Source organism: Callionymus lyra, chromosome 3 (genome assembly GCF_982586985.1).
Source record: "Callionymus lyra chromosome 3, fCalLyr1.hap1.1, whole genome shotgun sequence".
Taxonomy (NCBI): domain Eukaryota; kingdom Metazoa; phylum Chordata; class Actinopteri; order Syngnathiformes; family Callionymidae; genus Callionymus; species Callionymus lyra.
The window spans coordinates 22880345-22895741 of record NC_141820.1 but is presented as its reverse complement, the minus strand read 5'-3'; the positions used below and the strand labels follow the sequence as shown (position 1 = coordinate 22895741).

At 42.7% G+C, this 15397-nt stretch overlaps 2 protein-coding genes across 5 annotated transcripts in view; both read left to right on the top strand.

Annotated features, from left to right (window-relative positions):
• The window catches only part of cica (capicua transcriptional repressor a), a 30592-nt gene extending 18854 nt beyond the window's left edge, over nucleotides 1–11738 (top strand). For 2 of the 3 annotated variants that reach the window (XM_087787118.1, XM_087787119.1), the window contains exons 11-22: nucleotides 179–261; nucleotides 1621–2419; nucleotides 3283–3425; nucleotides 4923–5071; nucleotides 5146–5371; nucleotides 6405–6669; nucleotides 7054–7214; nucleotides 7651–7793; nucleotides 9096–9247; nucleotides 9329–9463; nucleotides 9526–9651; nucleotides 9746–11738. In XM_087787118.1, the coding sequence (XP_087643244.1) occupies nucleotides 179–261; nucleotides 1621–2419; nucleotides 3283–3425; nucleotides 4923–5071; nucleotides 5146–5371; nucleotides 6405–6669; nucleotides 7054–7214; nucleotides 7651–7793; nucleotides 9096–9247; nucleotides 9329–9463; nucleotides 9526–9651; nucleotides 9746–9999 (2636 nt within the window). In that variant the 3' untranslated portion in view covers nucleotides 10000–11738. The remainder of the gene's footprint in view (nucleotides 1–178; nucleotides 262–1620; nucleotides 2420–3282; nucleotides 3426–4922; nucleotides 5072–5145; nucleotides 5372–6404; nucleotides 6670–7053; nucleotides 7215–7650; nucleotides 7794–9095; nucleotides 9248–9328; nucleotides 9464–9525; nucleotides 9652–9745) is intronic. The other variant, XM_087787120.1, reaches the window with a different exon arrangement.
• A 1482-nt stretch (nucleotides 11739–13220) lies between these two features.
• Nucleotides 13221–15376, top strand: LOC148083895 (transcriptional regulator ZNF706). 2 transcript variants are annotated; one of them, XM_087787115.1, is made up of 4 exons: nucleotides 13221–13286; nucleotides 14063–14213; nucleotides 14284–14405; nucleotides 14838–15376. In XM_087787115.1, exons 2-3 carry the CDS (start codon nucleotides 14079–14081, stop codon nucleotides 14377–14379), a joined length of 231 nt encoding a protein of 76 aa, XP_087643241.1. In that variant the 5' UTR covers nucleotides 13221–13286; nucleotides 14063–14078; the 3' UTR covers nucleotides 14380–14405; nucleotides 14838–15376. The 2 variants fall into 2 exon arrangements, with proteins under 2 accessions (XP_087643241.1, XP_087643243.1); XM_087787117.1 differs by lacking the exon at nucleotides 13221–13286 and adding an exon at nucleotides 13358–13542.
• The last annotated feature ends 21 nt before the right edge of the window (nucleotides 15377–15397 follow it).

Genomic DNA, 15397 nt, shown 5'->3' with positions numbered 1-15397 from the left:
TCTTTATATTCTTATTCATATGCAAATAATCTGACCTCCCTCACTTTTCCTCCAAACTTCCCCAGAAGAGCTGTCTCTCTGATGCACTTGTTTCTGATCTTGTCCATTCTGTGCTCTCTCAATGAAAATGTGAGCATCTTATCTTTGAAGTTCAGCACTGATTCTTGATCCTCCACAGAGGATTCATGTCCCGAGGGTTCGATTGACCTGAAGTGTAAAGAACGGGTGACAGACAGTGACGAGGACGAGCCGGACGGAGAGGTACGTTCACTTATTTTTGTTGTAATCATTTTAATAAAATATATTTAATCTGAAAGACAAGCTGAGTCTTTGGTATGCGTTTGTTATTTACTTTATAAAGAAGGAGCTTTTGTGTCCCTGAGGTGCATTTTCTTCTCTCTTCTCTGTTGACTACTACCTCATAGAATCAAGGCATGCATAGTGTAAGACATAAATGGTGCAAAGCTATTTCATATTTTACTGCATTTGAATGTGAATAGGCTTCGTCCCTGTATTTTTGTTGGCTGCTGTAGAAACAGCCGCATCAGCACAGTGAGAAACTTAAGACGCCTGCAGGAACAGTGATGAAGTCATCGACGTCTCTTTTAGATCTGTAGAAAAATATTTACTCAGGTTTTACTCACTGATTATGAAACTTGTCTTTAATTTGTAAAACTATTAATAATCAAGCAAATGATTGTTGACTTCAGAGAAAATACTTAAGTGACCTATATTACAGTTTTGTTTGAGTGAGGTTTGAGTTCAAGGTAAGTTTTGCACAGGATATACTAATGAAATAAAAAAAGCATGTTAAACTCCAGTTCTTTTATATTTTAGTTTGAATACCTAAATTCTGGTTCAACTTATAATATTAAATAGTTATCTGTTCCTTTTTAGAGTTATTGGCAAAATTGTGAAATGCATTTTATGGAGCGACTGGAGCTCATTGTCTTTTTCATTCATTTTGGTCCAAATGACACCAAAGCAGTATTTGGATTTTATCATTTTATTTCATTTTTATATTCTGTAATACCAACACAACAAACTCCCCTGGTGTGTTTACAACAGGATTCTGATTTTGCTTTAAAAATGTTTTTAATGCATGTTAATTCATCATAACACACCGAAGATCAGAATGTATTAGCTTTGCTGATCAAAAATCGTATTTTTAATGAGCAGAGATGACGATGAAAACATGTTATGAAACTGGAAAGAAGGTGTATCTTTGAGTTTCAAAGAATAAAAACCAACATTTGTTATGATGTAGTCATTGATGATGGAGGACAAGTATTGCTTATGGAGGGATTTGAGTTATTTATCAACTGTTGTTACACCCAAATAAATGTAGTAATACAAGTTGTTTTTCTTTTAGGGGAGTATAGAAAGCCATCCTATTGGATTTAAACTACTACTTCGACGAGATGATCCGGGGGCTTTTAGGAAACATGATAATTGCACTGACAAATGTGTAGAAACATTGAAAAGGCTGTTTTTTTTTAATCTAAGATTCTGAAAGTGAGTCAGTCACATTTTTAATCTAACCTCCAGGAAGTGTGTGAAGGAGAGTTTCCAGAGAAAGTTTCCTTCTTTGATCTCTCCTCCTCCTTCTCCTCCCTTCAGCATCGCTTTCAACCGGTCGCTCCATCGTCCCGCTCCTCCTCCTCTCCTCCATCCACCACCGAATCCAAGAGAAGCGGAGGAGGTGAAGACGGCTCGGAGAGGAAGAGAAAGAACAGAACAGACGCTGGAGAGGAAAAGGATGAAGGAGGATCTGTAAGGGTGGAAGACGGAGTGAGAGGAGAGGGTGGAAGGCAGAGCGCTACCTCGCTCTCCATCATCGGATCCTCCACTCTTCCGTCCCAGACCTGTGTGACCAAGGTTCTGAGTGCCTTGCGCATGGCTCCTACCGTGGTGACCAATGTGGTCCGGCCCATCGTCAGCTCTCATATCCCTATCGCCAGCAAGCCAGTGGAGGGCGCCGCGTCTCTCAACTCCCTGCCTCATGACAACATACCAGCTATATTGATTGAAGGAGGTGTCGCGACACATCTGCCGATAGCATCAGGGGGTGGGTACCTGTCCTCCTCCTCTGCTTGTGGTCCCGTAAACAACCTCGGCGGCAACGGCCTTGTCGCCGATTTAGTTCTCGGAGGGTCCTTCCCCACCGGCCATCCAGTTCAGATCCTCCCACATTCACAAACCTCCCTCCCTGTAGCCCAACCTACGATCTCCTCTCTTCCACTGTCTGCTGGAGCCAAACCGCTACCGCAGGTCCAGTATGTCCTACCCACTGAAAACCCCTCATCCCACCAACTGACTCACCATCAAGTCCTGACACTGCCCACCAACGCCCAGCTGACCAATGGGTTGGGTTCAGGGGCCGCGGTCAGAGTTGCATCCGTTAACCATGGAGTGGGAGGTGAGACCCCCATATCACTAACCAGTAACTGAGCATTCTTAAAGGGCAACTCATGTGAAAAAAAAACTCAATGCTTGACCAATTACAGCAGAGGGCGTGTGGTTGTGGTAAACAAGATTTCATGTCCAGGAAAACAAAGCGTTTTCAGTGGGCGGAGCTTAAGCACATTTTCTAATAAATTAAATATTTCAATGAAAGGAGAGTTTTGTACAAACAAACGCATACTGATGAGTACAATAGAGTCCAACTTCTATTTAAGAGACACTTAAACACCTTAGTTGCCCTTTAAGGTGTTTGTGTGTGAGTTCAATATTCTGTTTATACATCTAATTACCCAGTGATGGAGTGCTGACCCTACTTTGGGCAAGGCTAGACTCCTCCCCCCTGGCGGCCTGTCCTCATTCGAGTTTTCTTTTAAATGCCACACCTGATGTTTTAGTGGACAAGGACCACCTTTAAAAGCAGTTATCTGTCGCAGTCTAAGAAGCAAAAGAATGAGTCTGACTATATAAGCCGGTGATTATAATTTATGGATGACCAGCTATGAGGAATCATGGTGGTGTCTCCAGTGTCTTCTCCTGAACTACTATAAAACGTCTTTAAGTGATGGTGTACTCTGAGATTAATGATTGAACACGGGTGTCCACCCACACCTCACTCACTCTATTTATAAGAATCACATGATGAAAGAAGTCTGACTGACGATAGCGAGGATTTTCTCTCTCGCCAGCATGTCCTTCCGTCGCCACCAACTCATCCTTCCTGCATCTTCACCTCCTTTGACTCCATTCATCTGTTGCAGAGTTTTATATATATATATGTTAACACTGCGTCTGTTTCTCTCCCTCCCTCTCACTCATTAGTTCAAACCCAGTCACCGGTATTACAGAGCAAGATGCTGGTTCCCATGGCAACAGTGAGAGCAGGGTCTACTCCTCCTCATCCTTCTATTTCCCTGGTGGCTCCTCCTCTTCCTGTCCAGAACGGCTCATTGACTGGAAACAAGGTAGGGGTGAGCAGCCGTCGACATGTGACAAAGGTGTTTACGTTCAATCGCTGGCAGCCAAAGTACAAATGTTCCCACTTCGGATCAAAGCACATGCCAGAAGGATGGTACTTGGAGAGGAAGTGGACTTTTTTATTTATTCCTCCTTTGATCTGGTTCACTCTGTGAAATTCTTAAGAAAGTCAACTTTTAGTTGCTGATAAAAGAAACTGCTTTGAGGCCTTGAGACGTGTCTCTTCTCTTCAAGCTGACTCTTTGGATCTTTACTCTTTATTGGAGAGCCGGTCACGCTGACATGTACACTTGAAACGATCATAACTCATGAGATGTTTATCTTATTTAGAAATTTTGACCAGACAATAACTCAGGTTTGTAAGAGCAGGAATCAGATGATGTACCTCATGATCATGTAAAATAGAATAAGATAAACGCGTACAGCCGCTGTGATTAGTTCATTGAGAGGGAGCCAAGAAGGAGTTAAGATTAATGGACTGAAGTTTTTAAAAGTGAGCCAGAAAGTGTTTAATATATAGTTAGAAGGCTAGGCACGGATCTTACTCGTGATTTAGCCGTCACCTTCATCATGGTCCTCTCTTAGATACAGATGTTCTAGGTAGCAATAAAGACAACAGTGACGATAACAGGACAAACACATACTGCAATTAGTAAGAAAGTAAATAAGAAGAAGGGGGATAAAGGGAAACGCAAATCCAAATAAAAAAGTAAGTAAGTAGGTAATTTATATTTATAGTGCGTTTTTCTAGACCAGGGTTACAAAGCGCTTAAACAATCAAAAAAAGATATACTAAAAAGATCAAGATAACACAGAGAAAAAAACGGGTGTCCCAGAAAATTAGGGAAAAGCATGCACGAAAAAGAAAGTCTTTCTAAGATGTTTATTGAAGGAGTCAGTAGACTCTATCAAGCGCAAAGAGAGAGGAAGAAAGCTTAGGAACAACAGTACAAAACCATTGAGGGATATACATCATCTCTATACGTTATTATTTCTTTGTATATATTAATTCAATTTGTTTTTTTTATGACCTTGTACCACAATATTTGCACCTAAGTGGTCCAGATGTGTGACCATAATATCTACAGTATTGTGTCTTTCCTAATCAATTACCCTTTAAAGTTGGTGTTATGAAGAGTCTAATTAAAGCTTTCCAACCAAGTTCCATCCATCTCTTGGATGAAGAATGTCAACAACAGAACATTTGAATGCACTTGTACTGTTGCTTTGTCCTAAAACCCTCTTCATTCAAACTCCAACTATGAATTATGTCCATGGAATAGGCACGCTGAAAAATGAAAAACACTGTCCTGTAGTGGTTTCCTCAATACCTTAATATTCTGTGTCGTTTCTGCAGGATATTGTATCACATAACGGATCAAATTTACATGAAGCTGTTGATGATTATGAGCTTGAAGTGACTCATTTTGAGATCAGGTTTGGATAAGGAGAACCATATTTATAATTTGTTCGTCCTCACAAAGGTGATCCAGATCGCTCCAATGCCAGTGGTCCAGACTGGAGGGAACACAGCTGTCCACAGCGGGAGCCCATACCCCGTCTCCATGGCAACAGTCATGAGCACAGGTGTAGCTCCTCCACAGACTGTCCTCTTGACCTCCCCACACACCAGGTCACTGATGGAGAAACTTCTTGCCCTCTTGACTGTCGGGTGTTTCTTCTTCTAAAGTTTCGTCTCCTTTACAGAATCACTTACGTCCAGTCAAGTCCTGGAGCCACCAGCGGCACCATTCCTCAAGTGGCCACACCTACTCCCATATCAGCATTCTTACCTTCACCTCTGGCCACCCTGGGCTTTACCACCATCCCTCCTGCGCCTCAGGCTCTGGTCCAGCATTCACTACTGACCTCGGCTTCTTCTCTGATCAGTCAGTCTCAGACGACTCCTGTCCAAGCAGCAGCAGCTCATCAGGTACGAGGCAGTGGTCTGTGACAAAGACCTATATTGGGCAGATAAATATAGTATTACAATTAAATCATTAGTCCCCAAAATGAAATACAGTGGTTCCTTGTCGATCACCTTCCAACATTTATATATATTTTTGTACAATGTAATTCATATTTAGTTACTTTTGTAACAAGATGCAGTCAGGAAAAGCAAAGCTTCCTGTCTTTATTTAACTTCTTACTAAAGGGTGTTTTATTTATACAGCAGATACATTTCAACACATCCCCAGAACTTAATATTGGAGGCACTAATTACTGCACGTACCTTACCTATGTATAATTCCAACAAAACGGTCAACTACCATGAAGCTTTTCTACTCACTGCTGTACTTGATGCTTGATGATTGGTCGCTACAATACTGCATTTAATTTCTACGTCTATCGTCGAAGGTGATCGACAGCTGTGATTGGTTGGCTGGGCGGCAAAGCGTTATTAAAGCTGTTCATGTCATGGTTACTGAGAGGGTTGTTGAGAGGGATGTGACCTCATATTTAAGTTTTTGTTTGCAATGATTAATGATTTCATGTTGTTTAAATGATGTAGATTTGTCAGAGTTTATAAACTGTATGAGAATGTGGAAAATGTTAATGACTGTTTGGGAAGGTTTAATAAGAATACAAGGACGGATTATGAGGCCTCAGCAAGCGTTTGAATATTGAAACACTAAACATCATCCTGCAATATATGAGGGACCACTTAAAGTTATAGCTGACACAAGTGTGGACAGATGTTTCACACCAAAGTCCTATCGGAAGATTAAAATGGAAAGAAAATGTTGTCGTACCAACTCTTCAACAGCTATGACCTCATCCAAAACACCCTTATATTTATATTCAATGATTGAATCTGTAACGATCCCAACAAGTCTGTCCGACACCGTCTTGTCCTACAAAGCTCATCTTTCTGCACCAGAGTCATAATCTTTAATGCCCTCAACTGTGTGTAGAAAACAAAACAAAAAACATTTGTTTAATCGAAGTTTCTGCTTCTCTTTCAGGTTCTAACTGCCATCTACCCAACGCCTGCTGTTCCGGTGGGAGCCAACATGGTGTCTGTCACCACCGTCCCACCTGGGATGTCCCATGATGGTACCGAGGATCCCCGCCTGGCACAGCACTCTGCAGTGCTGCAGCCGTGTGGCCAGCTGGTGGAGGAGCAAAAGGTGGAGATTAAAAAAGAAAGGGTTGAGCCAGATGTGGAGACTGAAGAGGATCAGGCGATGTATAGCACCTGGAGAAACTCGTCAGTGGCCATCTGCTCAGGTACCTTTACTTCACAGCAGTTGTTTCATAAGGAGTAGATCACAAAATCCTCTACAATCTTAGCCAAGTCTAAGGTGAAGTAGACACAGAAGAAATGGCAAACTATCTGGGACATTAACAACAGCCTTGTGTTATAACTAAAGGCTCATGGTTGTGAATTGAGGAACCAATAGTTGGCGAGATCATCTGTAAAAAGTGGAAATAAAATACTGAAATCTTCTTTTTCATACAGTCCTGAAAAATGTTTAGTTTCCACATTGTCCCAGTTTTATCTTCCACTTGTAAAGAAACCAGCATCAACCCGTATTCATTGTTAACGACAGGGCAGTTTCCATTTTTGCAAACAAGATTTGATTGTGTATTGTTTTCTGTTTTGTTGTGAAGATGTGAAGAAAGAAGAAGTGGACATAAAAGAAGAAGTGGACAAATTAGAATTGGACAGCAAAACCAGCCTTAAACAAGAGGACAATCAAGAGAGGGTGAAGAGAGAGCGAAGCCACGAGACGAGGAGGGAGGATTTCAACAGAGTTGACGGCAGTAAAGAGGTGAGCCTCGCGCTGATAGCTATCATAATCCTCACGTTCAATTTTGATGGAACATACTTGACACGTGTTTAAGGTTAAAGGAATAGGCTTAAGAAACCTCTTACATGATTCTACAGACCATTAACCAGATCTGAATATAATTATAAAACTGACTTTAAGACAGCATTTAAGATTTTGAATTACTGAAGAGAATACGAGTCTATATCACTGAGGTCACGATAGTCAACTTCTGGCTAAATATATAACTTGATGTATGAAACCTTGACAAGGCTGTAATAATGTGCAGCTAATATTTGTGTGAGATTTGACGACCGTGACAAGAGTATGTGTGGTTTGTTTCCTTATTATTACATTTTAATTTAGTTAATAAAACAAACCACTGCTGTCTTTTTTTTTCTGTGATCCGTTCTTTTAATTTTCTAATTCTGAATTCCAGTCGGCTCCTTGTTCCTCAACTCTGACCTCGTTGACTCCGGGGCAGCCTTTGCCTCCCTCAACAGAAAGAGACGCCGCCTCCTCCTCCACCACCAAGAAGATAAAGTTCCGGCCTCCGCCGCTCACGCCTGACTCACACGACAAGTATGTTGCAAGACAATGACAGTGGCTGCACGAGCTGTTGGGTTGTGACTTTAACACTCATCAATGTGTTCCGGAGAGTTCCCAGCCTGCCAAGTCCTAAAAGCAGCTTTCTGACTTTAGTTGAGGTTTGTGCAGAATCTGTGCCAGACACTGAGCGTTTGCCAGGTCCTTCTGTCAGACAATGTTTTCTCTTATTTTAGCAGTCAAGGCGGTTGTGTGTGAATGAGGAAAAAAAAAATCCAGGGAGTCATTTGTTAAGTGTGGATTCCAACGATATTAAAATTCCAACAGATAAGGCACCGTAGAGTTATCTTCTAGACTGTTCTTCAAGCAGCTTACTCACTATAGCTTTCTTTTGATTTGTCTTTAGTTGCTTTCTTAGACCAACACTACTCAGAACAATATACCTTTTCAACTGGCTCTTCTTGGCCATACTCGACTAGATCTGACTCACTGTCCGAAGAGTGATGTTACTAAAGAGCCTTGAGCCTGACTCCCAACACTAGAAACAAACCTGCCATTTTTTTGGAAGAACACTGTCACAAAATGATCAGGGTACATCAGTCTGAAAAGTGGTTCCGAGGTCCGTTTTCTTTACCTTTTGTGTCTGGTGCCTGAATTATCCAAGGAGTTCTCGGACAGACGTTGTTATTGTTCGTCTCTATGTCGAGTCCAAAATGCAGAGTGCTGCAGCTATGTTATGGGACTGTGTGGTGGAAAAGTTGGATGTTGATGTATTCAATCTGTGTTTACCTAGGCAGCTACTTTACCATGTCCTTGAACCAATGGCCTACCATACTACACTACACTACCATACTTACCTGACCTACCCTATTTTCCTCACCCTGCACTTTCTCCTTATGTCACTAACATACCCTCATAGTTAACACCTATCTTCCTTCAATAAAAAGATCGAGTTACCTTATTTACCTGATCTGACATATGATTTGCTATTTTTTCAGTTCTTAACCCGCCCTCCTATTTTCCTATCCCCACGTAATGATCCCCACCTATCCAAGACCAACTCAACCACCGACCATAGGATAGCCATACCATACCCTGTGTACATACTTTCCTCCATTTATATCCTAACCCACTTATCTTCCAATTCCCAAAAAGCCAACAATTTATATTTTCTATAAACTACTTGACCTTACTCTGGTAGTTCTGGGTCATCTTGAAGCATGCTGACTGGAATCTTTGGGATCTTAAGCATCTATGTCACAACCTTTTAGGTTAATGGGTCCAATACTGAAAATGACCAGTTAGTTAATGACATGATGGTGTGTTGTCTGTGTCCAGAGTTCTGTCGGAGAGTTACTTCAAAGAGCGCCTTGCTGAGCTGCCAGAGTTCAACCCCGAGGAGGTTCTTCCGTCACCCACTCTGCAGAGTCTGGCCACTTCACCCAGAGCCATCCTGGGAAGTTACCGCAAGAAGAGGCGCAACTCTACAGGTGTGAGATGAACTTTGTCCATAGAGATGGATCATGTGATCAGCAAATATCTCTCATCACATTTTCTCTGTGGATCAACAGATCTTGAGATGTCGGCAGAAGACCCAAGCTCACCAAGAAGAAAGACTCGCCGTTTGTCCAACTGCAGCCCCGAGCCCAACACCCCGAAGAGTGCCGCCAAATGTGAGGGCGACATCTTCACCTTCGACAGACCAGGTAGGAGCAGGAAGGTTCTGACAAGTGACGGCTCATCGTGACAATCCTGCACTTGTACGCAGCTGCAGAAGGAGAGGAAGTTCCTGCTGACTTTGATCGGGTCCCCTACTCCTCCCTGCGACGGACTCTAGATCAGCGTCGGGCACTGGTCATGCAGCTGTTCCAAGAACATGGCTTTTTTCCTTCAGGTTAGTATTTCTCTGTGAATATACTTCTTGTTAGTGAAAATAAATAAAGGCTCCAGTTATGCATGTTTTTTTTCCCTTTCTTCTTCTTCATTAGCTCAGGCCACTGCAGCCTTCCAGGCCCGCTACCCGGACACTTTCCCGAACAAGGTGGTTTTGCAACTGAAGATTCGGGAAGTCCGGCAGAAGATCATGCAGACGGCCTCCCCTGGCGGCATGGATCCCGGAGGATTCATGGAGACCTCTGCTCAACACACCTCCTCGGTCCAGCAGGTGCGGGAAGACCGAGGTCAGGAGCTGCAGGATGACAAAACCAGGAGCTTTGAGGAGCCAAAGGAGGAAGGTTCTTAAGAAAATCAAGAGGAGAGAGAGTCATGCTGATGACCAGCTTGTTTAGGATCTACTGGCACTAATCTCCAGTTAGACCCAGTTAAAGGAAGTCCGAGCTGATATGTGGAAAGAAAAGCCTCAAACCTGGACACTTCACTTTAATTCCAGAATGTTTCAACCCGTTTCTGTTCTGTCCAACGATACACACACACTCTCTCTGTAACACACACCTCCAGCTTGCACATGCCCCCGAACAGACGAACACAAACAAAAATACTTAATGTACCAAAACAGACTGTTACTCTCGGCGGGGGTTCCAGAAGGTGCTCCCCATACCAGACCCTAAAACACAAAGGCACTTTTTGTCACTTAATGTGCAGATGCATTTTGCTGACTCAATCAACTTGCCCCCCGACCCCATTCCCCACACCTCAGCCCCCCGGGCAGGACATCAGTACAACAACTTAACTGACCATCACTGATACACCACAGCACACACACACACACACACAACCCCGGCTAAACCAAGCCTGCACAGTTTTAGTGATTGTATTGAGAAAGCGTGAAATGTTTTTCTTCTAGAAAACAGGGCGTCAGCGGTTGAACAGAACTTGTTCAGCCGTTGACTCCGTCGACCGAGACGGCGTCCACACTGCTACCTAAATTCACCTTTTCGACTATGACGCAGATCATTTTTAAGCTCATGTTACCAGAATAGGTCCGACAAACGCACTTTAGACGTATGATTGGTTAATGATGTCGCACAAACTTTTAGCACTTTAAGTTGAGACAGACTGACGATTCAAGCTGGACACTTGCTATTGAACCAAATCAACCCTTTTTATATTGTCTACGATATTAAAAAAATCTACTTAGCCATTCAATTTTCAAAAGAACGGTGAGGGGACGTCGCGCTTCTATAGCTAATCCGATTTTTTTATGTTAAACTTAATGGTTAAGCTTATCATTTTTGTGCTGAATAGTAACATTCTGGTTAAATCAACATTGATATTTTGTAATTAGTTAAATTTAAAGAGGAAAAAAAGATAAGATTTCAAATTTCTCAAAATTGCTAATTAGCATAGCATAGCATTGTTAATGTCTTGTCAAACATGTGGTTCTTAACAACTGTATTTCCGTCACACGTTCCCTCCTAATTAAGATCAGACACAAGTTTCCTCCCTAGACCAATCTGAGCTTTTTTAGCAGCATTTTTTTAGTTTGATAGCCTTTTGTGGAACTAAAGCAATATCGCCAGTTAAAATAAATCCAATCCTAGTTTTATCCTGGTAAACCACAGAAACGTATTGGAATAGGTTCAGTGTGAGAGTAAGGTGATAATATTAGCACACAATGAGCTTTGCTAGTATTGTCAGGGTTCCAGCTTCCGACTATACGTCATGGCTCGTGGTATGTTTGAAAGTAAGAGCAGTGTCGACGCCGTCTGAATGTGAGCTATGGCTTATTTTCAAGTTTGTATGTCGAGGCCTGAAGTGAGCAGGCAGTGCAAAGAGATTATGTCTAGGGACTTTCGGTTGAGGCTTTGAAGAACTGACTTTGACTCGGAGGACAGAGAGACGCAACTGAAGGATGTTCACCGTCAGAAGATTTTGGCAACACAAACACACCCGACTCCTCGGACTCTCCCTGTGGATGTTGCTTTTCGTTCTGGTTACCGTGGAATTCTCCAGTTTTTACTGTGGACTGTTTCTCTCTCGTGGCTCTATCGTGTTTCTGCTCCAGCAAAACTTAAATCAAAACTTTAAAAAAAAGACTTTTGGACCGAGACGAGGACACTTGTGTCCGACACTCCCTGCTTGTAGGCAGGGCGGGTTCTCCTTCGACCCCCTCACCCCGACTGTTTCTCACCGGACACCTACGTGGGGAAAAAAAAAAAGAAATCAGGTGTTTGCACAATTTGCGCGGCTGCTTCTCGCCTGAGAGCGCCCGAGTTAAATCAGGAAAGTATTGTTTTGTTTTATGAGATTGTTTTATTAGAGAATAATAACCTTGTTCCATTTGTTACCCGTCCTCCTCACCCCCTCCCCCTCCAAGTGTTAGGAAGTGCCCTTAAGCACTGGTCCCGGGTCAGGCGCTATGTAGCTCAGGATGGTTGTGGTTAGTTCAGGGAAAGCGGATCCAGGACCAGCCCTGGAGGGCCACGTCTCTGAAGACCTCCCCCCCTCCTCCTCCTCTCTCTTTCTCTCTCTCTCTCGACACTTTATCCTTTCCCATCAAATGGTGCAATAGGACTTTGTTTTTGGGGAAGGGGTGGGATAGATTTTTTCAGGTGGAAGGCGCTGTGCCATAGACGGGAAATCAGGCGAAGAGCAAAACTGTTTTAAACTTTAACCAACGATTCATTGTTGTTAAAGTGATTAGAGTGTAACTTACTAAAAGTCAAAGACAATTTTACAAATAGCACTTTTCGGCTCTTTGCCTCCTCGGTGAAGAGCAGGGTAGTTGTGATGATGATGATGATGATGACGATGATGATGATGATGATGATGACGATGAGTGTTTCATTTATTCCTCTGTATACAAGTTGGATGTGTGAAAAAGAAACTATATAAATATAAATATATAACTGGTATTTCAATCTACGTGCAGTAAGGTGTGTGTGTGGGTCTTGGCACATGCAGGTCGCAGGTTCACTCGCTTCATCATCAATAGTATATTTTTCGGTGTATTCTTTGTCCTATATTGTGCTCTAGAGTATTTTTATAGTCGCCGCGACTATTGTGTCTGCCATTTTGACTGTTATCACACGCCGGAAATTCAGGATAAGAACCATATATATTCAGGAAGTTCAGTAACAAAACTGTTCTGCTGCCGTGCATGTGCCATCACACCCGAGAGTGCACACACACTCACACGCCCATGCAGACACACGCACACATGTACGCGTGTGTACACTGTATGATTGTGCTTTAAAAATAAACTGTCCTTACTTTGGAGGAGAGATTTCGGACGAGTGTTGTCTCACAGGCAGGCATGTTGACCATGTGCAATATTTCTAAAAGAAGACATTGAAATATTGAAAATATTAAAGATCTAACACATAGATGAAGGTTGTGTTTCTTCTTCCTCGACTCTCCTGCGTGAGGACTATTGGAAAACTTTAAATCCTTAATCATACATAGTAAGATCAGATATGAATATTTATTTTTAAATTTGAAATGGGTGAATTTTCAAATGGAGAATGTACCACTCCAACCCCGTAGGCGGCGCTGTGACGTCCACGCCGCCACCGCAGGTCTACGTTCAAAAAGAGCGAGAAAAAGATCAAGCGCAGTCTTATCGCCGCGGTAAGTCTTTAATCTTTTTAACTAAAACAACACATTCAATTTCACCTCAACTTGAAAGTACATTATTTACCCGTCCTTGCATCGTCTTACTTTACTACAAGTTTATTGAGGCTTGTTCTTGTTAGCTTTGTGAGCTAACGTTGCTAGCAGAGCCGATTCTCGTCATCGGGTTTCGACCTGTTTAAACTGCTTTTATCTGCTTTTATATTTATTGTCGTTTCCTCCGAATTCTATTTACAATATCCGTGACACTACAGTAAGACGCTCTAGCTTTATTTACCTTGTATTTATAGTTGCTGCTAATGCTGTGGCTAACGGAGCAGCTAGCATACTTGGCATGTATTGTGGGGAAAAGTCCGTTTTTGTTTTAAATTTGAGTTTTCATCGGATCTCACGACACGTAGATGGAAAGACGCAATAGGAGCTAATGTCGACTCATGTGTGCTTGTTTGTTGGCTCCCACATCTGTACATTTTCTCTTTTTAATGCTGACTTGCCCTCATACATGTTAGCTGTGCGTGATGTCTGCACTTTCCTCACATTGTTTTATTCCTTAAACGCTACACAACAGGAACTCATGACTTTCTTCTGAGTTTGTGACGCCGATGACAGTAATTTATCCAAAGGGAAAACCAGATGGCGGTTCAGGGGCTCCTTAACGTGATCACTGTATGGTTTATGATTCATGTTATGACCAGCAAACTTGTCTAGTGATCACATGACTTTATGAAGTCATCTCTTCCATCGATGTGACGTGGTGGTTGATCTGTGTGCAGGAGGAAGCTGAGGGCCATGGCTCGTGGACAGCAGAAGATCCAGTCGCAGCAGAAAAACGCCAAAAAGGCTGCAGATAAGAAGAAGGGCATGGCAGCCGACCAGAAGACCGCAGCGAAGGCCGCTCTGGTCCACACCTGCCCCGTCTGCAGGGTCAGTTCAGACTCGGGGGGTCACATGCAGTGTCGATCGGGTTTCTCTGAACCGTGTGTCACTCTTGCAGACTCAGATGCCCGACCCAAAGACCTTCAAGCAACATTTTGAGAGCAAACATCCCAAATCTCCGATGCCCGCCGAGCTGGCTGATGTTCAGGCTTAGAGAACCACTGATGGACCTGCACCCAGGTGAGCAGGTGTTCAGCTTGAATGATGGGAACGTAACAGTCTCTCAAGCCAACTCTTGGCTACATCAGGGTTGTATTGAAGAGGGGATTTAGTGTCTCTGCGAGGTGTGTGCTTTGGTCATCACTGGGATCTTGCGGGATTTCATCTATACATTCATAGACTCTTTATTTGAAATATAAACCAGCAAATAAATGTGATAAAAATTAAACATGAAAGCCGTAACGTGTTTTAAATATTTATACGAAATTTTATTATTATGAAGAAAAAAATCACAATATTTAACCCTATTATTTCTTACTGTAGCTACATGAGGTTCTAAGCTAGCCGCTTAGCTTTAGCTTCTGTGATGCATTTGTATGAAGACTGTCTTAAGTCAACAACACACTTCAGTGACGCGTCAAGATCACTCTCTACGTCTTTCTTCTCCCACAGATGAACGACCACCACAAACTTGACGTTGACTCATGGCTGTCGGAGGACAACCACTGGACCAGCAGGGACGAGGACCGGGGCTGAAGTGGGGGGGGAGGGGCGTTAAATACGTGTAGATGTACAGAAGTTCACCAGCAGTCCGTTCGTACCCGCGTCCGAGTCTCGGCGGTACCAGAACCTGCGTATCCATCTCTTAAAAGTGTTGGCGACTCGACCCTTTCAACTCCTTCATGATAATCCTGTTTTCTATGGTCCGACAGTCGTTCTCTCCAGGGCGTCGAACTACAGACCTCGACACAGAAGCCCATTAATGTTACTTCCCTCTTGTGTCAGAAAGCGGGCGTCCACGTCTCTGTAGGACTCTAGTGACCCACCACAGCTCTACAAGTCACCTGATGTTTGTTGAGGCTTGATGAACAGTTACTGCCAAAACCATTAACATTCTTTTTTTTTTTTTTAACAAACTGACCAAAACTCACTGTTACTTTTTTTTTCTTTTTTTTATGGCTTTCAATCAATTAAACAGTTATTTAAAGTGACTCAAACTTTCTTCATGATTC

Bases quoted from the DNA above. Each gene is read 5' to 3' on its own strand.
- LOC148083895 (XM_087787115.1), top strand. From the start codon at position 14,079: ATGGCTCGTGGACAGCAGAAGATCCAGTCGCAGCAGAAAAACGCCAAA. The intron at 14,214-14,283 runs GTCAGTTCAGAC...TCACTCTTGCAG, and splicing joins ACACCTGCCCCGTCTGCAGG to ACTCAGATGCCCGACCCAAA.